The sequence below is a fragment of the Carassius gibelio genome, chromosome B21 (genome assembly GCF_023724105.1).
Source record: "Carassius gibelio isolate Cgi1373 ecotype wild population from Czech Republic chromosome B21, carGib1.2-hapl.c, whole genome shotgun sequence".
NCBI classification, from domain to species: domain Eukaryota; kingdom Metazoa; phylum Chordata; class Actinopteri; order Cypriniformes; family Cyprinidae; genus Carassius; species Carassius gibelio.
Genome location: NC_068416.1, coordinates 5372060 through 5396569, shown reverse-complemented (window position 1 = coordinate 5396569; position 24510 = coordinate 5372060). Strand labels below are relative to the sequence as shown.

The window sequence follows — 24510 nt, the reverse complement described above, 5'->3', positions numbered from 1 at the left end:
TAAAAAGATCAGTAGTTGCAAATTGAATTATGCCTGCAAAGATATATTGTTTAAAGAGTCATGAAATTGACTCGATTTTTGAATGAACATCAACTAATGATCAAAGTTTGAGACAGCACACCGACCATAGCGCGAACTCAAACAACAGAACGTTTGCGCCTTTTCCCAAATAAATAATTCCCTGACAACTCTATCGTTCTCTTCTAATCTCTCATAATGCTTTATTCGATCATTGTCAAAGTCCTTTGGTTCCATCTACTCCGCCTCTTTGAAAGCGCTTTAGTTTTCCATAAGAGTGAGTCAGAAGAAGCGCAACCCCACTGAGGAACTCCAGCAAGACTTCACGCATAAAAGCTTCGAGATTTACGCACACAAGCCGCACCAGCTCCTTTCGCACACATACATTATGGGACACACAACTAACACTAGTTGACAAGGGGACACTTGGAAAGAGAGCGCGCGCAAAGCATGACTTGGATACGCTCATGTTTTGTCCTGTATTTGTAAGTAGCAATGTGTTTTTATCTGACTTTGCATGCGTGTTTATTTTTCAGCTTTGCTCGTTCGTGTGTGAAAATGGAAATAAAGTTTTGAGTCTGTTTGCAGTGTTGGTCAGGTGTTGGCAAATCCGCCAACCGAGACGAGGGTATATTTGGATAACATTACGCGCATTTTGGACAGATTATTAGATGGATATGACAACAGACTTCGACCTGGATTTGGAGGTAGGCAATTGCTGGAATCACTTCATATATTAAAGTCTTACTTTAGAGAGTTGAATCCAATTTTCACTAGAAATTAAACGATTATGTACTTTGCAGCTGAGACTTTAATAAGTTCTTCACCAGAAACTGCCTTATCACTTTGCAATCTTATGTTGTTTAAAATATGTGTTATGAATAAACTAAAGATATTTTTTTTCTCCTTTCTTTCTGTTAAACTAAAAAAATAAACTATAGGTCCTGTCACAGAGGTTAAAACGGACATCTTTGTCACCAGCTTTGGTCCTGTTTCTGATGTGGAAATGGTACGTGAGTAAAGCAATTATATATATTTGATACAAGCAAACATAAATCCACCGTAATTGCATGTTTTCTATGCCCACTGCCTCTAGTCATGCCGGCCCTGGCTTCATTATTCTGACATTTGGGCAGGATGTCATTATAGCAGCTTAGGGATTTTAATCTGGTTGACAATCCCTGACAGTGAGGGTCCCGGCTCGGCTTTCTTTCCTCTCTAACACACTACACTATTTTTCTATAATGTCCAAAGCCACATCGCTTGCCATGTGATCCACTGTGACAATCCGAAAGACAGTATAGATAAGTCCCCGCCAAGATTAGTGAAAAAAAAAAGAAAGATAAAAAATACCATTCCACAGTGATTGTATACCAGCCTGAATCAGATACATACTCAATGACACTTTATTACTTTATATATCTCTGCACATGGAACATTGATTTGTGCTGATTTCAAACTCCAGTCACAAAAACTACATCTTATAAAACATTTACAACCATTTCTCAGGAATACACAATGGATGTGTTTTTTCGGCAAACGTGGATAGACGACCGGCTGAAATTTGAGGGCCCCATTGAGATCCTGCGTCTCAACAACCTAATGGTCAGCAAGATCTGGACACCGGACACTTTCTTCCGAAATGGCAAACGTTCTATTTCGCACAACATGACCACCCCCAACAAGCTGTTCCGCATCATGCAGAACGGAACTATTCTGTACACCATGAGGTAACCTGCGTGCCAAAACATTTGCTCTCCCACTCAAAGATGCACTGCACACTTGCTCTCTAAAATGAGAGTAGAAATTAAACTCTTAAAAACACACATTCTTTCTTAGCATTTCACACAAACAAAATAATAAATAAAAATGCGTTACATTCTATTATACACCATTCACTGGTAACTGTAAATATGCATGTATACTTAACATTTTTAATGCTGATAATAAAAGTTGTTGAATTAATTGTGTTAAAATCAGTGCAAAGTTAAAGATTCATGTAGCTCCAAACCTGTATTATTATTATTTTTTTTTTTTTTTTGGTGGAACACAAACAATGAAATTTTGAAGGATGTTGCAGTTTCTGGTAGCCATAGTATTTGTATTCCGTACTATGGAAGTTAATGGCCACCAGTAACTGTTTGGTTACCAACATTTTTCAGTTATCATTATTTGTGTTTAACAGGAGAAAGAACTCACTGCAGAGTTTTAAAAAATCATCTGTTATTTGACATAAATTTAATGTGATGCTTTTAATGTAATCAGGTTAACCATCAATGCTGAGTGTCCCATGCGGCTGATCAATTTTCCAATGGATGGACATTCATGTCCTTTGAAATTCGGCAGCTGTAAGTATGTTGTGAAATGGCACATTTTCCCATTGCATGGATTTAGTGGTATGACTGACTTCAGTCTGGATCTGTGTCTAATATAGATGCCTATCCAATGAGTGAGATTGTTTACACGTGGAAGAAAGGGCCGTTATTTTCAGTGGAGGTTCCTCAGGAGAGTTCCAGCCTGCTTCAGTATGATCTCATTGGACAGACGGTGTCTAGTGAGAGGCTAAAGTCAAACACAGGTATGAGCTTTGGGACAGATGATTCACTGAAAAATGTGTTCTGGTTTGCCGAGCACCAATTCTCAATGCAAACCACTTAAAAAATGTTCATGATTTCAATCAATCTTGAACATATGGGTTGAATATGTGTTGAAATGGGTTTTTGTCTTGAACGTGTTCGTACATAATCTATGGTTTGTAGTTTAGGATTGCCTATTCCACTAATGTCCCACATCCATCTCTCATAGGTGAATACATAGTCATGACAGTGTACTTCCACCTGCAGAGGAAGATGGGTTTCTTCTTGATCCAGACATACATCCCGTGCATTATGACTGTGATCCTAGCACAGGTCTCCTTCTGGATCGACAAAGAGTCAGTACCGGCCAGAACTGTGTTTGGTAAGCCACTGTATTTTATTTCCTTTTTAATTGTTCCTATGTGGGTCTCATTGTGCAGGCACCAATATGCTAATACTAAAGTGCATGGCATTTTACTGTGTGGACACAAAATCTGATTTGAAATGAAACCTTGTATTTTCGACCTAGTGTGATTTGCAGCATTTTGAGGCACAATAGATCATTGTTTCCTGACGTTAAGGCTGATTCTAAGATCATTATGACCTTTTTTTGGCCAAGTTTCAATGTTTTCCTCATGCAGAACGCAATCCTAGCATGCACAGCAACAAGCTCAGTGAAAACAACCCAGGCAATTAACGAAGTGATCACTTATAAGTAAACAGTATCATTAAACAGATGTTTGACACTACTGAATAATTTTACTAAGGCTATTTAGACTGTTTTATCTATTTGTTCATAGTAAACAAACTAATGCTGAACGTTATAAGTTGCCACTGATGTCGAATGTGAGGATGCTGTCTATGTAGGCTGTGGAGTGCAAAGCAGTTCACTAAGTCTTGGAACTGAGCCACAGAAAGCAGAAGGTGTTTGTATTTTAAATACACCAGATTTGAAATAAATAAATCTATATTGGTACAGAAAAATTTAAAGTGAATAGTTGGGCGTTGAGATACTGATACTGAAAGTATCGTTTTTATACTATATAAAAATGGTGCCATCATCAATATATATCAAAGTCTTCATAAACAGAAAATAAACCAGATGAATTTTTTAAGCAGTCTTTTATAACTTGATGAGATGATGCACATTTTCTGTTGCTTTTTTATGTAGATCTCCATTGGTTCATTATCTTAATGCACTCTTCTTGGCAGCTGTTGGCAATGCTCCTAAATCACTTAGTGCTTGGCCCTTGTTCTGTGGTGGTGTAAGATAAAAGCAAACATACTGAGATCCTCTTCCTTGTCTTCCTCTGTTTGCCCTAATTTCTAAACAGAAACATGAGAAGAACCATACATTTTCAGTGGATGCAAATACAGTATATATTTGTACTGTTTATTTTATTTTAACTTTGAATGAACCAGACTGTTCAGTATCTCAACTTTTACTTTGTCCTCATTGCTTTTTCAGATGATTAATTTATATGCACGAATGAATCATCTGTCTTTGTGGTCTCCCACTTGTGTTTGAATGAGACCATTAGAATGAGCTTATTGGGCAATTAGGAGTGTATCTGTCTATAACCTACAGCTAAAGTGTTTTTTTTTTTCTTTTCTTTTTTTCTCTCTTTATGAAAAACACATCAGCATGAAACAATTAAAGCTATTACAAGCTGTTATATTCCATATGTGTAAGATGGTAAAACGTTTCTGGAAACCTATCTGAATTTTCTGAGGAAATGTTTCTTGTTTGGAGCACAATATACTCCTATGCAAAGATTAAGATTATACGGATGTTTTGAACTGCAGACACCCAAAACTGAGCATTCTGTCATAATTTCCTCACCCATTTTTGAACACAAAAAAATATATTTTGAAAGATGTACCACTGGACAGTAGCCATTTACTTACATTACAGAAAACACATTCTTCAAAATACATATATATGTATTGTTTTCAACAGAAGAAAGAGATTCAAACAGGTTTGGAACAACACAAAGCTGAGTAAATTATGTCAGTTTCGTTTTTGGGCGAACTTTAAATGTGTTAATTAAGATACGTTCATGTTTTGCTGATAAAGTCACAACTTTAGTTTAAAAATGTCTTTGCTCTAAGTGAGGTGTGAGATACACCATGTCAGAGGAGTTGTTTCTGCAAGCAAACACTGCTCATGTGAAGAGGTGAGCAACCTACAGTGTTTCTCAGTTCTGTCTCAGTTCTAAGGTGAAAGTGTTATTCCTGTGAAAAGAGATGTGAAAGAGAACTTAATATAGTGTAAAAAAAAAATGCAGTGAGAGTTCTAACAAATGACTTGCTTTAGAGAGTAGAACTGAATAGACAGAGCCACTCACTGTCCATATTCATTGTGGTTGTTTCTTCCACTAAAAGCTGAAATAACCCAGAGCATCAGGTTCAGAGATGGAACTGACTGAGGTTAATTTGGACGAACCTTTTGCCCTTAAAAGCATGTTTTTACCCCTAGGAGTTGTGTTTACTTTATACATTTCCATTCATGCTCAGGATCTGTAAACATGTTCTCTTGTAAATAGGATCTGTCTACAAACCCAAATCCAAAAAAGTTGGGACACTTTACAAATTGTGAATAAAAACAGAATGCAATGATATGGAAGTTTAAAATTTCAATAATTTCTTTTTCAGAATACAACATAAATGACATATCAAATGTTTAAACTGAGAAAATGTATAATTTTAAGGGAAAAATAAGTTGATTTTAAATTTCATGGCATCAACACATCTCAAAAAAGTTGGGACAAGGCCATGTTTACCACTGTGTGGCATCCCCTCTTCTTTTTATAACAGTCTGCAAACGTCTGGGGACTGAGGAGACAAGCTGCTCAAGTTTAGGAATAGGAATGTTGTCCCATTCTTGTCTAATACAGGCGTCTAGATGCTCCTAGCTCCTAGTTCTCTTTAGTCCGGATGACATGGCATCCCAGTTTTCCAAAAAAAACCTTCAAATTTGATTAATCTGACCACAGAACAGTTTTCCACTTTGCCATAGTCCATTTTAAATGAGCCTTGGCCCAGAGAAAACGCCAGCTCTTCTGAATCATGTTTAGATGTGGCTTCTTTTTTGACCTATAGAGATTTAGCCAGCAATGGCGAATGGAACGGTTGATTGTGTTCACCGACAGTGTTTTCTGGAAGTATTCCTGAGCCCATGCTGTGATTTCCATTACAGTATCATTCCTGTATGTGTTGCAGTGCCGTCTAAGGGCTCAAGATCACAGGCATACAGTATGGTTTGGAACAGAAATTGTTCCAGATTCTCTGAATGATGACATTATGCACTGTAGATGATGATTACTTCAAACTATTTGCACATTTTCTCTGAGAAACTCCTTTCTGATATTGCTCCACTATTTTTCGCAACAGCATTGGTGGAAATTGGTGATCCTCTGCCCATCTTGACTTCTGAGAGACACTGCCACTCTGAGAGGCTCTTTTTATACCCAAGCATGTTGCCAATTCACCTAATAAGTTGTAAATTGGTCCTCCAACTGTTCCTTATATGTACATTTAACTTTTCTGGCCTCTTATTGCTACCTGTCCCAACTTTTTTGGAATGTGTAGCTCTCATGAAATCTAAAATGAGCCAATATTTGGCATGCCATTTCAAAATGTCTCAGTTTCAACATTTGATATCTTATCTATATTCTATTGTGAATAAAATATAATTTTATGATATTTGTAAATTATACAGTGTCCAAACTTTTTTGGAATCGGGTTTGTAGGTATTAACATTTGATTTAAAGCTGAAGTTGAATATTCAGTGATTTTTTTTTGTAATTAGATTGTGGAGATGAAAACTCAAGTTATATTTATCTGTGAAAGACATCAATTTGAGGTTGAAAAGAGTGAATGAGCTATGCAGATATTTATATGAGTGTCAGTTATGAGATTAGAGTCAGTCCATTGACCTATTCAAGAGCATTTTAGACATAAAAATGTTTTTATGTCGCATCTGTAAGGAATTATACTTTCCTGCATTTCCCAAAAGCATTGCATTGTCATTGGTGCAGGTTTTTTTTTTTTTTTTTTTTTTTTTTTTTTTTTTCGATCTGCTTAGGCTAATGATGCTTTTGGGAATCACAGCTCTGTGTTTTGGACATCAATCAGATTCTACTGAACACCTGAGAAAAGAGCTGTTCGAAAAAGATAGTTCAGAATAATATAACAGGACAATTTATCTGTATGAAAAGAGTAATAATGATCTGGTTCAATTCATTTGACCATATTTATATACCATGGTATTGTGGCATTGCATAAAAGTACTTTTACTCAAGCCTTTATATTCCAAGTCTTCAGCAGTCTTATGGTCACTCTAAGGAAATAGCAATTCTCTAATGTTTTAATTCAATGATGACGATGAGGCTGAGAACATCATCATGCTCCCAAAAAAAGGTGATCTCTCCAAGTGTGATAACTGGTGGGGTATTCTCTCGGTACCAGGAAAGGTATTTTCTATTGTCCTTATAAATTGCCTCCAACAAGCTGTCAATGCCTGCCTTAGAGATCAACAAGCAGGCTTCTGAAGGGGCATATCCTGCATAGAGCAGATTTTTGCTCTACAAGAAGTGATCAAACAATCGCTGGAATACCAACAACAAATCTCACTGAACTTTATCGAATTTGTCAAGGACTTTGACTCAGTGCAAACTGAGAAATGCTTTGTAAGATAGCCAAGGCTTATGGATTTCCATTTCCTTTCGCAACTTTACCAAGTCTTTTGATGTTGTGTACGGATGGAAGAAGGAATAACATATTGAAATTGCAATTGAAACTGGCATACGACAAGGGTATGTGCTATCACCGATGCTCCTTGTCATCGACTTCGTCACCCGCCACTCCATTGACCGCCTACACATCGGCATACCCTGGAGTGTTGGTAATCTCTTGCTTGCAGGTCTTGACTTGATGATTTTGTCATTCTCAGCCTTACTCAAACAGCCCTGAGAGACCTCACTTCTGCCCTAGAAAATTAAGCAGCCAGCACTGGACTCTGAATTAATGGACTGAAGACTAAACTCTTTTGCATCGGTTATGTATACTTGAGAGTACCAATTACAATTGATGGGAAAAAAGTAGAGGAAGTTCCAAACATCACTTATTTTGGCAGTGTGGCTTAATGGCTAGAGAGACAGACTTGTGACCTGAAGGTTGTGGGATCAAGTCTCAGGTCAGCGCTCTCTTCCACCTTCACTACCACAACTGAAGTGAGGCCCTTGAGTAAGGCACTGCTCCCCGGGCTCTGCATGACTGGCTGCCCACTGCTCTGGGTGTGTGTTCATGGTGTGTGTGTGTTCACTACTGTATGTGTGCACTTGGATTGGTTAAATGCAGAGCACAAATTCCAAGTATGGGTATATACTTGGTAACATGTCACTTCACTTTCAATGTTGTCTCCTCAAATGGAGATGCAGAACGAGATGTCATCTGCTGCTTCTGCGATGTATTTGCCGTGTTCCAGCGACTTCGTCCAATCTGGAACTTGCCTACCCTCTCTCTGCAGATTAAACTTTGACTCCTGGCTATGATTGTTGTGTCGATGGCAACCTATGCGTGTGAGACGTGGAAGATGACTGAAACCATTGCTCGAAAGTTGGATGTTTTCCACCTCCGTTAAATGCAATGCATCCTTAAGATCACTTACCAGGACCATGTCACAAACATGGAAGTATACAGTCGTGCCTTCACACAGCCCCTCTCTGTGACAGTCACGAACACTGTTTTCAATTCTCCGGACACTTCTTATGCCTTCCTGACCATCAGATAGTCAAGGTGGCAAGATACTGGTGGCCTGGAAAAGGGACGCCCAAAAATCACCTCGAAAATAACTTTTATGGAAGATCTGTGATCATTGAAAATTACTATGGAGAATACTTGTTGTCCTATGCACCAAACAGTGATGAGATCTATGGCAAAGGAAATGATTATCAGTGCCACTGTGACATGTTATAATGTAACACATTGTCTTTCCCTCACAAAAAGCTTTTGTATGGCATCAAAAGTGCCAAAAGAGTTTGTGCTCTATGAACCATTATTCTTTTATAGCACTGTAACAAAGTTCAGTCTTATAAAGAGGAAGGAGACCGGGGTTGGCGTACGGGGCTCGTGGGATACTTTATTTAGCACAAATAAAACAAATAAAGAATCGCGCTGGATGTGCATGCACTTCACGGTCTGTTTCTACATTGCACTACTACAGTCTTCGTGTCTCTGGGTCGGTAGCTCTCCAGCTCCTTACTCCCACGAGTCCCCAGCTCTCTCACTCCTCGTCGGTCTGCGCTCCATTTCTTAATGAGGTTGAGGTGGTAGATTTGCCGTGAGTCACCTCTATCTGTTCGTACTACCTCACAATTGAGATCCCCTATCCGCCGTGTGACCTCAAAGGGTCCTTGCCACTTTGCCAGTAATTTGGAGCTAGAGGTTGGCAGTAATACGAGCACTTTATGGACCCACTTTATATTAAGTGGCCTTAACTACTATATTATTACATTTTAATTAATAATTTAGTACAATGTACTTATTCTGTACATACATGTTTTTACATTGTAATTATATTAAAAAAATCTACATGTAATTAGATCTGTATTTAATTTCTGTAATTATATTTATAATTACACTGTTGACCCATACTTTACAACTTAGCCATACCTCCAACCCTCTCCCTAACCTTACCCCTATCCCACCTCAATAGCAGCAAAAGTGTTTTACAATATAATATGAACACAATAAGTACATTGTACTTATTTTTTATGTAAGTACATAGTAGTTAATGCCACCTAATATAAAGTGGGACCCACTTTATCTCCCGGTGCAAATTCTCCTAGCTTAGCCCCCCGGTTATACAGCTGGCTTTGTCTGTCCTGGGCCTGAAGCAAATTCTCCATAGAGAGCCGCCCCAGTGTATGGAGTTTAGCTCTCAGGTCCAGGACATATTGAATTTCATTCTTGCTATCCGAGCGTCCGTCCTCCCAAGTTTCTTTTAGGACGTCTAACACCCCCTGGGGCTGGCATCCATAAGGAAGCTCGAAGGGGGAAAACCCCATGGAGGCTTGGGGGACCTGGCGCACAGCGAATAAGAGGGGTTCTAGCCAACGGTCCCAATTTTTCTTGTCTTCTTGTATGAATTTTCGCTGGCCAATTAGTTCCCAAGATTAGCGGATGCCGGAGGCGCAGACTAACGGCCACCTCCACATTATGCTTTTGGCCACTAAATTTGATGGCTATGGCTTTTACGGGGTATTCCACTATATCCCCATGCACACACCTCACCTTAACCATGCGGACTGTATCCAATGCCCCAGATTGTATCAGGCTTTGATGGATGGAGGTCTGATTACAACCTGAATCCACCAAAGCCTGATAGGTACCCCCCTTAATACTCTTGAGTATTTGGTAACAATTTGGCCAGTTGGATGGTCAGATCCAGCGACACCGGGAGGTTGCACTGGACCCACTGGGTGCTCCTCTGTGGAGGATGAATTGCTCCAGTACCACCGTGTTGATGATGGTCTCGGCGTCGCTTCCTCTGGCCAACAGCCATTTGCGGCACGAGTCCTGGAGCTGCTGCGCCAAGAGAAAGTGTTGTCGTCAGTTCCAGTGACCGGAAGCGCTGACGGTGTTGCTCAGGACTGAGGCTGACCCTCTGGAGGATGGCTCTTCTTAGGTTGGCAGAGACCAGGAGGTTCGGGACGGGCAGTTGTTCCCCAGCTCTCTAACTCCTCGTCGGTCCTCTGCCGGCTTAAATACCGGTTCCCCACGCCAATCACTGTAACGAGACCCAGATGTTAATCGTCTTTCACTTGATCCACTTACCAGCGCTCGTCTCCTCACTCTCCCTACTGTTGCAGACCTCGCTGAACCACGCCTCCCCCGCCACAGGCACCTTTTGTCAATTAGAGCTTGACAACTGTTGTTCATCATTCAGACAGTCACACAGGTTTGGAATACATGAAAGTTAATAAATGATGATTACTCTGAAATATTCCTTTAGGGCATAGTGTTTATTTAGGTTTATTTAGCTCTGTCTATAGTGAATTGTATTACTGTGTGATACAAACAAACCTGATCCCTGACAGCTCAGCTTCCCATAATGTCCATTTATAATGGACTCCTGTTGTGTCTCTATAGGGCTCAGTTATCTAGAATCAAGCTTTGTGCTTGCCATAAAATGTTGATGTCTCTATTAAGGCCCAAACATGTTTCATCATTACTGTCCTCTTGGCAGATACTCTCTCTCTCTTGAATGTAGTATCTTCTTGGGTGAGAAAATGTATCTAATATCTGCTCGACCCATTGACCATAAGCTGCCCTATAGATCACCCACAGCAGGACAACGTGAACACAGTAGGCCAGTCCTGATGTGGAGAGCTCGGCAGATTAGATCAGCAACACCTTTGCCCTTAAAGTAACAGGTTTTGAGAAGGTGATGCAGAAAGGGTGTAAAACACAAGAGATACCAGATTTGTTTTACTTGTGTGTGTGTGTGTGTGTGTGTGTGTGTATATATATATATATATATATATATATATATATATATATATATATATATATATATATATATATATATAAATTAAAGTGACAGCATATGACTTGCTATGTCATAGAGTTTGCTCTCAACAGAATATAATGGGAGCAGGAACCCAGGCCATTTTTGTCTTCTAATCGTACCCAAATATCAGGTCATTTTGGTGTTTGTACTCCTTTGAGTTAGCTAAACAGCAGTCATTTTGTACATCAGGCTTCACATCTCATGGAAATTTTTTCTTGCCCATCTGATATAGAATTCCAGTTTACTTGAAATTGGAAGGCTTTTCTGAAAGGCAATGATTTAAATCAATGAATGAATGAATATTCTTTGGAATGTATGTTTTATCTCATGAATAATGATTATGTATTATCCAGAAGCCCTTGTGGTACTTAACTAATTTATTAATTAATTGCAATGAAATGAATGGCATTGAAAGAAATCAGTAATATAGACAGCTATCACATGATACATTTTGATGTGTTACATAATGACAATAAAGTACTTGACTTGACTATGAGGATGCAATGTGAAATCACATTATATTTTTTATTATTGGTTTTGTATGTATAATTTGTATACATACACCATTATAATGCAAATTGTATACATTTATTTATGTGGGCGCATTCCAACTGAATTAAATATAAAAAAGCCATTCTTATCTCATAAAATAAAAACCCCTTGCCTTTGGATGACTATTCTATACATCTATGTTATTAGATGAATCAACACTTGACAAAAAGCTGTGTTGCTTTAGATGTAAAATAAATGATCACAAAGCTAATTTAATAATGTTTTCTGATATATTTTTGGGAAAATCCCTTTGAATCTCAAAGGCTTTTAAGCCCTTACCATACTAATGCCTAATATTTATCCTGAAGCTATTCCACGAGAGTTCATGCAGAGCTTTGAGTAAATGACCTATTCAATAGAGCCAAGATGCACCAGCAGCCCATCGGTCTCTATGATCCATTATAAAATGACTGTAATGACATCCACAACAAGAGTACAGAAAAGAGGCCAACCAAGAGACAGAACTGAGTCTACCAACATGACATCCATATATGAACAAGGCCAGAGCAGAAATACAAGAAACACAAAACACAATACAAATTGGGGTAATAGATTAATATAGAACATGTGCAAACCATCAGGGGAAAAAAATAAACAGATAGCAAAACTACAAATTAAGAGTACAAAGACACAGAACCACAACACGTCTCTTGTTGGACTTGAGATGTAATACAGCATCTAGAAAGATATAGGTTTCAAACTGTTTCATCTATTTTATAGCCCTGCATTTTCTTTTTATTATTTATTTATTTATTTATCCAGTTATTTTCATTATCATTATATTGTATCTAGATTCTGTGTTTTAGATTTCTATTATCTTGAACCCTATTGGGGTGGCATAGGTTTGGGTTGGTTTTTAGGTTTGTATAAATACAAATTTTAAATATATAAAACATATTTAAAAATGTTAAATAAGAATTCATCATCATTCAAAAGGCTTTTATCCATTTTGGGTGTCAGTTGTGAATAATAACAATAACAGAATTTTCATTGTGTTGAACTGAGGTAAAGTTTAACCTAATCCACTGAGAAGTGAACAGAATTTTTTTACCAAGACTTTCTAAAATCAGTCAAGCTAACTGGATTTTGTGTTCATGTGTCCCTGACAGGCATCACCACAGTACTAACCATGACCACGCTGAGCATTAGCGCCCGTCACTCGTTACCCAAGGTCTCCTATGCAACCGCCATGGACTGGTTCATCGCCGTCTGCTTCGCATTTGTCTTCTCAGCCCTTATCGAGTTCGCCGCTGTCAACTATTTCTCCACTTTGCAGGCCAATAAGGAGCTCCGGCGGGCAAGCATGGCTTGTGCTGCAGTCAGAAGTGATGGAGAACTTGTTACGGTAATTCTTTGTACCTCCATTCACTCCAGCCTCTCTTCTCTCTCCCTTTCATGGTTCGCTCTCATTTTAGCTGATAACAGGCACACTAGACGAAAGGAGACAGCCAGTGGCCTCCCTAGCCATTTTACTGCTGCAGATTATATAATCAGTTCAATGTAACAAAACATCCAAGCAAAAGCATGCCAGGCTCAAAGCGAGGAGATCTATCCTCTGTGTCTCTCATGATTGCTGGAGGCGGTAGACGCAATGCCATCGTACACTTGCCCGGAGCGAGTAAATTACTGTGTGAAGTCACAGTTCCATCATGTGTAAAGTCGCAGGCATAATGACAGAGACTGTGGCTCGGATTTGTTCAGAATTTTAGGAGTTTGGAAGTGGTTTGCTCAGCTCAACCTTGACTTCATTAAGACTTCCACTGGCTTCTTGGTGGTGTAAAAACAAATCTACAGTAATTGGCTCATGACATGATCGTCCCATAGTGCTTTGTACACCAGTGTTATTTGCACTATTACCAGATAATACATTTTCCTGCAGGTTTCCTGAATACTCCACTATTAATAGGACAAACCAATAGGCTTGTCCCAAACTCACCCCACTGGTTGAGAAATGTTGTATTGGCTGGGATCCTTAAATGTTTTGAGTGGCATTTTACATTCATTTGCGCTCAGCATTTAATTTGGGTATCAATTGTCACTATTAACCGACTATTAACCCCAGCTTTTGTTTCAGTAAGCTCTTAATTTGCTCCGTATTAATAGTCAGTAAGATAGTTGTTAAAGGGTTAGTTCACCCAAAAATGAAAATTAGCTTGTGTTTTACTCGCCCTCAAAGCATCTTAGGTGTATATATATTTTTTGACTTTCTTCTTTCAGACAAATCCAATCAGAGTTATATTGAAAATGATCCTGGCTATTCCAAGCTATATCGCTGTAGTCACTGGGTAATGCAGTGGAACAGTCCACATTCATCAAATGAAGCTCACACATTCATAATAAAACGTGCCTCAGTTGGCCCCCTGTAGCGAATCCATGTGTTTTTGTAAGAAAAATATCCATATTTCAAAATAATAAATACTTTTCTCTCACTTCTGTTATCTGTCCATTCTGGTTGATGATGTAGTAAATAATATGTGCAGCGTGCAAACCTCTGAGGTATGCTTGTCTCGCGAGTTTCTTTATAGGAGCAAAATAAGCAAATCTTCCTTACTTTAGCAATGGAAAACCATTTTTTTTGCTCATGTTAATTTATTTAATCCCAGGTGTTTCCTATGTGTTTCATTGATCCCAGGTGTGTCTAGTCTGTCTATAAATAGTGTTTCCTGCTTTGAGTTTGCTGTCGGCTGTTAAACGTCTTCTTAAATGTCTTCTTGGGATCCTGTGTTTCCCCACCGTGATTATATAAAAAGTATTGTTGAAGAAATCTCCAGCATCTCCTGCGTCTCCTTGCTCCTCGATCCCCATATAACTTCACAGGACAACCGACCTATAAAGTAAGCAACACCTTTTTTTGTGTTTTTTTTTTTTTGTTTTAAAAGTCTTATGTTATTCTTTTTGCGTCATAAAAGTGGATGAACGAGCGATGCTTATCGCCGTGGCTCAACAAAGCCCCGACCTGATCTGTTATGCAAGGGCAAAAGTTTGTGCCGCTCACTCTTGCCAGCTCCCTCGAGGGGGAAACCCTGGTGACGCTTTTCCAGATTGGGATGACATACCATTGCCCCGCGGAGCTCCCAGACACCACCAACTTCGGCTGGAAGGAGGCAACCATCCCTTGTCTAGAGAGCCTCTGATCCCAATCCGGGACCCATCTGACAGCATTTTACTAGTCTAGTCAGCCTGCAGTTCCTGTGTCAAGCCCACCGTCCACGGCCCACCCAACGGACATTAATATGGCAAGCCCAACGAACATAAATGCGCCAAGCCAGCCATTCCCAAAGCTCACTCTAGAGTCCGCTCCTCGAAAGCACCTTCAAGAGCACCCTCAAGTGTCCTTAAGTGCCCGATCCTCCAATGCTCCCTCCAGTGTCTGCTCCAGCCCCAAAACTCACTCCAGTGCCCGCTCCTCATAAAATCCTTTCAAAGTGCCCTCCAGTGCCCGCTCCTTGAAAGCGCCTTCCAGAGCACCTTCAAGTGCCCACTCCTCCAAGGCTCGCTCCAGTGTCTGCTCCAACCATATAACTCACTCTAGTGCCCACTCCTCATAAGCACCTTCCAAAGCACCCTCCAGTGCCCTCTCCTTGATATCGCCTTCCAGAGCGTCCTCCAGTGTCCACTCCTCGTAAGCACCTTCCAGAGCGTCCTCCAGTGGCCTGCTCCCCGTATGCACCTTCCAGAGTGCCCTCAAGTGCCCACACCTCCAAGGCTCGCTCCAGCATCTGCTCCAACCCCAAAACTCACTCCAGTGCCCACTCCTCATAAGCAGCTTCCAGAGCGTCCTCCAGTGCCCTCTCCTTGATATCGCCTTCCAGAGCGTCCTCCAGTGTCCACTCCTCGTAAGCACCTTCCAGAGCGTCCTCCAGTGGCCTGCTCCCCGTATGCACCTTCCAGAGTGCCCTCAAGTGCCCACACCTCCAAGGCTCGCTCCAGCATCTGCTCCAACCCCAAAACTCACTCCAGTGCCCACTCCTCATAAGCAGCTTCCAGAGCGTCCTCCAGTGCCTGCTCCTCGAAAGCGCTTTCCAGAGCACCCTCCAATGCCCACTCCTCCAGAGCTAGCTCCAGTGTTGTCCCCAGAGCTCACTCCAATGTCTGCCCAGGCCAGTGTTGGCCCAGACCATGCCTTTTCCCCCCGATCCAGAAAAGAAAACTAGGGGTGAGGAGAAGGGTGTCTGTCCAGGCCCCAGAGTTTTCTCCTGTGACGGCCCAGTCCCAGAGCATAGCCCATGATGGGCTCCTGTTCCTGTGTTAAGCCCAGGATGGCCACTGTTCCAGAGTTAGTATTAGGATGGGGTCCTTTTCCCGAGTTTAGCCCAGGATGCACTCCTGTTCCCAAGTTAAGCCCAGGGAAGGCTCCTGATTCCCCATCAACCACAGGGAGGACTCATAATTCCCAGGCCCTGAGTACAGTGCTGTAAATTTCCACAAGTATTTTGGGTGGCGGGGGGGGGTGTTAAGGCTCCAGCTGTAGAGGCCGAGGTGTGGGCTGTGGCTGTGGCCTTGACGGCTGTTCCGCCATGGCCTCCCAAGTCCCCTGCTCTGCCATGGCCCCCCGAATGTGTAATGCTCTGGAGGCCCACTGTCCGTGTCTGTCCTGAAGGACAAGTCAGACTCTGTCTCGTGTTTTGTGTGTGTTTTTGCTTATGCTAACTGATTTCATCCCAGGTGTTTCCTATGTGTTTCATTGATCCCAGGTGTGTCTAGTCTGTTCTCCCATTTGTCTGTGTATAAATAATGTTTCCTGCTTTGAGTTCGTAGTCAGCTGTTAAAAGTCTTCTTAAATGTCTTCTTGAGATCCTGTGTTTCCCCATCTTTATTATATTACAATCTAATTAAATCTCCAGCGTCTCCTGCATCTCCTTACTACTCGATTCCCGTGTAACATGACAAAATCGAAATCCTCCACATTTTTCTTTACAAATCCTTGGTTTGTAAAATTTACATTTAGCAGATGCTTTTATCCAAAACAACTTAAAGTGCATTCAGGCTATACATTTTTTTTTAACAGTATGTGGGTTCCCTGGGAATTGAACCCACAACCTTTTGCACTGCTAAAGCAATGATCTACCACTGAGTCACAGGAATACTTCTACTTCTTTTATACTTCTAATTTGTGATTGCCATTTTGTTTTGTTCTCACATTCTTTATTTGTCAAAAATAACCTTATGAAAGGTTTTGTGGTCCAGGGTCACATATGATGGCTCTTTCTGAGAACAGTGCAATGGTGCACATTGATCCCAGAGATGGGGAAACAAGTGTTTGAACATCCCATTGCCTTGGGTATTTAGTCTGAGTTAGGTGCTGCCTGTTGCAGTGTCAAAAATAGCTGTGTGCGTATGGCAGCGTGAACCAGGTGCTCCCTGGGTTACACAGTGATCTGCAGCTGACACTCACAGCTTGGAAACCTGCTCAATGATGGAACCGAGTCAAAGCTGCTGCTCCATGCCAAAACTTTCCTCAGCCGGAAAAGGGCTGAGGCGCTGTGAATGAAATCCATAAATAGCCTTGTTCACTTAGAGAGAAAAACTAATTTAAAGTTCATTTCACAGATCTTGTTGCCCAAATGCTCTGAATATCATGTTTTGCGGTTATGACCTCTTAATAATAAAAAAATAAAATAATAATTGCTTTGTTGCATACAACAGTTCAGTAACACTTTGGTTTAGGGACTAATTCTCACTGTTAACTAGTTGTTTATTAGCATGCATATTACACACATGTTAGATGTTTATTAGCACTTATAAAGCACAAATGAATGCCTTATTCTGCATGAGAATATTTTGGATCCCATATTCTACGCCATACCTAAACTTTACAACTATCTTACTAACTAATAATAAGCAGCGAATAAGGAGTTTATTGAGACAAAAGTCATAGAAAATAGTTTGTTAATAGTGAGCTTTGGAACTTAATATAAAGTGAGACCAACAATTATTTACAGAGACATGAACTGGTCGTACTGTAGATGTTGAGTTAGCCTCCAGGATAACATAACATAACATCATAAAATAAAATAAGCTTTAGATCACGGTGTTAGAAGATACATCGGATCCTTGAAATAAATAAATATGTGTCCAAGTAATAGCAAGGTGCATCAATTAACAATGTATATACAATTGGAAAATGCATATTTTAATGGATCCCTTTTTTTTATTATCAAGTTTGCTTTAATGCAGCAGTTTAAATCAACACTAGTACATATTGCTAATACATCACAAAATAACTCTCCCTAGTGTCTTTAAAGTGTTTTACAACAAATTTATCTTTGCAACAAAATCAAAAGAAATGCTATCAGGGTGAATATTATTATTTTGGTGTTGTATTCGTTTGTTTGTGTCACTGGAACAAAAAGGATCACTGTAAAAACATTTTCTGTGGTCTGTCATTAAACCAGCTGCACTGTTTCCTTTCTAGTCTGTGTTCCAGGCTTAAATGTGAAAAGTGTCACTTTGATAACTGTTTGCTTGTCCTCACAAATGAATCTGTCTGTGTGTAGAATCCTCTGGACCCTGGAGGTGTGCTGAAGAAAAGGCTGAACTCTCAAAGAGATGCTCCTGAGAGGTTCTCCAGAGCTCCACAGCCTGATCTCCATCAGCAAGGCTCCACTGTCCCTGCCATCAACACGCTCACAACTAGTATTATTGACAAGTACTCTCGCATACTTTTCCCGCTGTCCTTCGGGGCCTTCAACCTGGTCTACTGGATTGTCTATCTCACCAAAGACACTATGGAATCCAGGTAGGAATCTGCTCTGTTGGTTCAGTAGAGCTTGATTTTCATTCTTTTTAAGAATGTGTGGGTCAAAAATATTTTTTTTGTTTTTCTTTTGACATGGATGCTCTATGCTTAAAAACTGGCTGTGTACCACTTGTATTAATCAGAGTAAAATTGCAGTGGATGTGTATCTGCACACACTCACATCCCGAACGTTCTTATCTAGTTACTTATTAAAAACATACATTTTCAAAAATGAACATAACTGCTTCAAATGTATTTCTTTTTTGGTTATCAATGTGTGTAATTCACATTGTAGAACAAAACGTTGAAGTATCGTCAAGTTATGTTTACCACAGACTTTATTTTACTCATAAATAAAAACATTGTACAGTAGTTTAAATATCTCAAATATGCTAATAAACTGAAATGATTAAGCGTTGCTGTACTAAAACATTCTTGACAACTGAGTCATTGTTTTCGTAATATTCCAGACATAGATAGTGCAATAGTCCAATTTGGACAAAGACTTTTGTTCCAAGAAGTTCATTTACATTTATCTTTTCATTCACAAAATGAACGTGGGTCAGATTTTCTCTGTCCTCATGTCACCTTTCTCTTCTCAAATCCAGAGGGAAAAAGAATGAAAGAAAAAGGCCTCCAAGCCTCCACAAAAGTGCTGTCACAGGACAAAGGGAACATATAAGATATCTCCTCTCTCTCAGTTCGTCTGACACAGAAAGTGAAGTGGGCACTGCCAGCCTGCCGGTGGCTGTTTAATGAATAGTTCATTCAGGAGCAGACATTAAGGCAGGCTGGTGTGTACGCACACATACTGTATGCAGCAGTTTCACAGAAGCTACCTGCGGGTGATAAGCTCTTCGCTTCAGTGGAGGGCCTGACGCTTTTCTCATAAATCAAAGGCAATAAATGTCAGCGCAGCCCAAAATCCCCCATTTTCCCATCTTTACGCAGGCCTTTGCCATAACTTTGGTGTAATGATCATTCAATTACTGCCCATCTATGATATGTCAGGAAATGTTGGATGTGAGAACCAGAGATGCAGATTTATCGTATCTCTATGGGTCCTCACTCACATAGCACAGTCTGAGGTACTGTAATAGAGGTTTATATGTTTCTGAATACAGTTATTACATATGTCTTTCCAGGTCAACCAATTATTTGATTGATTTACTGATCGATCGTATATACTGATATAATTTAAGTTCTGTGGGTACCTACTCTTGTATTTGTTTATTGATTTATTCATTTTCAGCGCCATTCTAACATTATTTACCTGTAATAAAGAATTGATTATGCCATGGCTGGATCTTTCATTAGGACAATGATACAAACAAAGCATCAACATAGATATATATATTTTTATTTATTTATTTTGATATAGATGATGACATACCTTTAATTACAAAGGTCAAAAGAAAATGCCACTGTGAATCAATTTGAGTCAAATATGACCTCATATTAGGAAGGCAATTTTTTTTTTTTTTTTTATCAGAATTGTTTCATAATTGTCCAGCAGGTGGAAAGAAACATTTCCAGTCCAAATATATATATATATATATATTTTTTTTTTTTTTTTTTTTTTGCTTTAACCCCTGGGAGAAGCACCAACATGCACCTTCGAATGATCTGGAAAATTTGGTCTCCGATATCTTGTTAGGTGTTCTCCAACCTCATTATAGGAGAAGACTCAGAGTTGTTATCTTGGCAAATGGCGGTTGCCAAAAAGTATTGAATAAACATGTATTGGAAAAAAATATCAGGTCTGTCCATGCTGGTGTCCCTCAGCATTTGATTTTGGGTTTGTTACTTTTTTGTATTTACATATACGTATCTATAAGTGCAACTTTTTAATAAATTAACAAGATAAAGACACCAAACAACATAGTAAAAATACAATCCCAATTAAACAACATCTTAACATAGATAAATCAAGATCTATCCATCCATTCATCCACCCAGAATTCTCCCATTTTCACTCTGACTGCAAAAACCAGGCCTGCTGCAAATCGAATAGAGTCTGTATCCAAAACCTGTCAACGCAAATAAGCAAATCTATGGCTGTATTGGAACATAAAAAAGAAACATTCTCAGTCATTTGTACTGGATAGGCCTTTTGCTTTGTTGATGAACTCTAAACAGTGTGATGTAAAATCAATATTATGTGGCGAATACAAGCTGACATTCAGTTACATTTGCTAATAGCGGTCAACACAGTCGTCTTCAAGCCATGTCAAATGTGGTTAAAAACTGTTTTAAACTGTTAAACCTGTTATCTGAGTTAAAATGTTATGTTTATGCATCTATGATGTGTTATTTGTTACCCATAGCTTCATACAAGTGAATCTTTTTTCTTTACACTTGGTGCTTAAGGTCCCTTCCTTTTCCCCTTTTTTCTTATCTTCTCTCTCTCTCTCTCTCTCTCTCTCTCTCTCTCTCTCTCTCTCTCTCTCAGGGAAGTGTGAGCCCTGTTAGAAATCACGGAGAAGGGGGACTGAAGACATGGCCATCTATTAAACTGGCGAATGCATAGATGAATGGATGGATGAGAGACACATCCAGGATCTGCTGCTGAAGATATAACTGTGATTGTGCTGAGAGGGGACAGTGTTGACTCTTCTTCACCTTTGCCCCCTTCCTCTCTTCCAGCCCGATAGCATGTATTGACCTCTCATCGCATGAAACTCTCCGACTGCAGAATGATTTTCCTCCTCCCCAAAGACAGTCAAGGTGCAATGGCAGTTATGGCACACTTGTTTTGACACTGTCACACGATTAAAAAAAAAAAAAAAAAAAGATTTCTGCAGACACTCACAATAATGTGCCGGTGAGGCTTTCTGGCAAATGCAAGCTTTACAGCAGCCATAGGGGCATTCGCAATGGAGCAACCTTCTCATAGTTCCTATTGGTGGAAGTAGTGTTGTCACACAGTGCGTGAACACAATGACCAATCAGCACTGTCTAAGAATCTGCTCAACAGCTCAACATTTCATTACTTTTGACAACACTAGGTGGAAGTTCCCACTTTTCCTATTTTAGAGTAGGGTTTAAAACAGTTCTATAGGGACTATCAATGACATTAGTATACGCTGATTGGCCAAACGCATACAAAACACTGGCTACCTGCCATTTTTTAAAAGCCATGTAAAGATATTTACCTCACGAACATGTAAACCAGCAATAACGAAGTTTACCTGTTGTTGGCAGTATTGTGTTCTTTTCTCTGTCTCAGTTATATGCAGCACTGCAAGAGATTTAGTCATCTTTTAATTCTCTTTCAATCGCATAAATTGTGCATTTACATTCCATTTCCATTATAACGAAACCCACGACACACAACAAAAACAGCTCCGATCACGGCGTCCTCCATTCACCGGTTGTTGATGTTTGTAAATGCAGCTCTTAAAGACATCGCAGTCGGCCGCAAATGCAACCAGGAAAATGGCCAAAGTGGGAAATTGGTTCTCTAGTAAGATATCATAGAACTGAGTTCCTTGAACTATGCGGTGCGAAAGCCCCTAATATTACTTTAACCCTGAAAAGAAGCACCAAGCAATGCAAAACTGTATTAAGGCCAGTCTTTGCTATAACAACTCTAGTTGATTTGTCATAAGTAACAGGGACAGTGTAACATTCTACAATTACAAAAAAATAAAATAAAATAAAAATGTATCTGTTGGATAAGAATTCAATGACAAGTGATTTAATTGATGCATTGTTATCAATGAAACATGGATGCATTGCATTATTATTATTATTATTATTATTATTATTATTATTATTATTATTATTATTATTATTATTATTATTATTATTTTCATAAGTATCACCTATGGTGGTGCAGGTCTTGTAAATGGCTCATATTCTTTGGCTCTTGTGACTCTGCAGACAATCATTAAACAGTGTTTGGCCAAACCATTACAGCTCCTCCAGTGTGCTGAGACATGTATGATGGTTATAAGGTACACAATGGATTTTAGTTTCCAACATGGTACTTTTTGGAATTTAGCCACTACTCGGGCAGCTGTCCATTTTGTCCATCCGTGCCTAGGGGAATTTTCATTTGCACTATATTTTAAAGTACATGCACTTAGTGTAAAATTTACTTACACAGAAAAGTAGTGAATAAAATAAGGTTACCATAAGTTTAGGTTTAGTTTACAGTTGGTACCTAGTTATTACATGGTTATTAAAATCACTATAATAATTGGGTCACACTTTGTTTTAAGGTGTCCTTGAAAACTCAGTGAATACTCAACAAAGAGACATGAGAGAGATATCTATAGAAAGCTTGACATGTCTATTTTTACACTAAGCAAATGCTACCAAAAACGACCTTTCATGTCTTCTGTTATTATATCTAATTTGACCACTCCCCGCGCTGAACGCACTTTTGAGATTATAATGTTCCACGTGAAGTGTGCGGCATGTAAACACTGTACCACAGAAACAAAGCAGCGAGACTGTTCAGAGTTTTTATTTTATTTATTTTTATTTTTTTACTGTTTGCTTCGAGCTGAGAGGAATAAGACACAATTCACCCCAAGAAGATGTGATGAGGATTACCTCAGGATTTGAGTTTTGGATTTCCTCAATAAAAAGAATGAAGCACTTGATCCAGCAGAGATCATTAACATGAGTAAGTCTTATATATATTTATAATATATGACTTGTATTAGGTTTCACATAACGTGTACATATTTTACTAGTTAGACTTTTTCCAAACTATAATTCCTGACTAAATGTATAATCAAGTGAAACATTATGAAGTTTAATTCACATCATCTAAATCTTCTACTGTACTACTATTATCAGTGACCATCACAATAATGATAATAATGTAGGGTTAGGTACAGAGGAATATTAATTAACTACATGTGCTTACTATGTGGTCATGTGATTACAGTTTGACTTAGGGTTACTTGCATTATGCATAATTTAACTTTATTATAATAGTATGTGTATGTACATGCATAACAGGACTGTAAAATAAATGCTGTATTTTCCTCTTGGCACATTGAATAATTGTGCACCTGCAATTTGTTTACGCAGACAATTATCTTGATTGTTTACAAATCCTGCTAATTGAGAGTCAACCTGATGTGATTTATCTTTGTACACGGACATATATAGTTGTGGTTTATTTTCAGAGATAAGATGCTTTATTTATTGTGGCGATTCCTTTATTTGGTCCACTTCCTCCACACAACTGCAAACCGTTCTAGTCTTCCCAGACACTGGAGTCCACCTGGGGCAAAGAATGCGTGCTATCTTCAGACAGTAGCTGTTTTCTTGAATCATTTTGTTCCGCTCTTTTCGCTTCATTGAACTGATGGGGGTCTTTCAGGAGAGAGTTATTTTAGAACTCTCTCCCTTTTTGGACAAAAGCAGCCCTCCTGGGGAAAACTGAGTATGTACAGTATGCACTGACTTATTTACACACAGACACACTCTCTGTCCTACAGATATGCCCTTTCCAAGAGTGCATCAGCAGATTCAGTGCTACTGTGCTCTTTGCCATTGATTAATTGTTCTTTTTATATAAGGTGCTATTATAATTGAAGATGATGTATTTGTTGGGCTCGGTTAAAGTATATTATAAAATGCATATTTAAATACTTCACCATCCAAGCCTCTTTTGGTTGAAAACCTTCCTGGCAACAGTCCACCTGCTGTGAAACATGTTAAAGTATGTTGCATTTTGATTTTGATTTAGAAATGGGCTTGAAAAGATGCTTATTATCAGGTATATTGACCGCTTTCTTTGCAATTTAATACTTAAGTACAGTACATTATCACTTAATAATAAAGAACAAACAAATCCAGTTCACAAACAGTTATGAAATGTCCAGTATAGTCAATGCAAAAATATGAAGGCTTATCATCTGGGGGTAACTGGGTCGTGCGACAACGAGGATCCACCCATTAAAACTGTCTCTGGCCAAATGCATGCAATTTAATGTGCTAAACATACATGTGCACCTATGAGTTATTTATAATCCGTTATTTATAATAATATACTGTTTGATTGTTTTCTGTTTTAGTTTTCCTCT

General features: G+C 39.2%; 1 protein-coding gene across 1 annotated transcript; it reads left to right on the top strand.

The window, feature by feature from the left end:
- Nucleotides 1–306: 306 nt before the first annotated feature.
- Nucleotides 307–22375, top strand: LOC127985414 (gamma-aminobutyric acid receptor subunit alpha-6-like). Its single transcript, XM_052587420.1, has 10 exons — nt 307–503; nt 607–725; nt 960–1027; nt 1528–1748; nt 2284–2366; nt 2453–2596; nt 2824–2976; nt 12831–13066; nt 18219–18460; nt 20913–22375. The coding sequence occupies exons 1-10, from the start codon at nt 469–471 to the stop codon at nt 20920–20922; spliced, it is 1311 nt and encodes a 436-aa protein (XP_052443380.1). The 5' UTR covers nt 307–468; the 3' UTR covers nt 20923–22375.
- The last annotated feature ends 2135 nt before the right edge of the window (nt 22376–24510 follow it).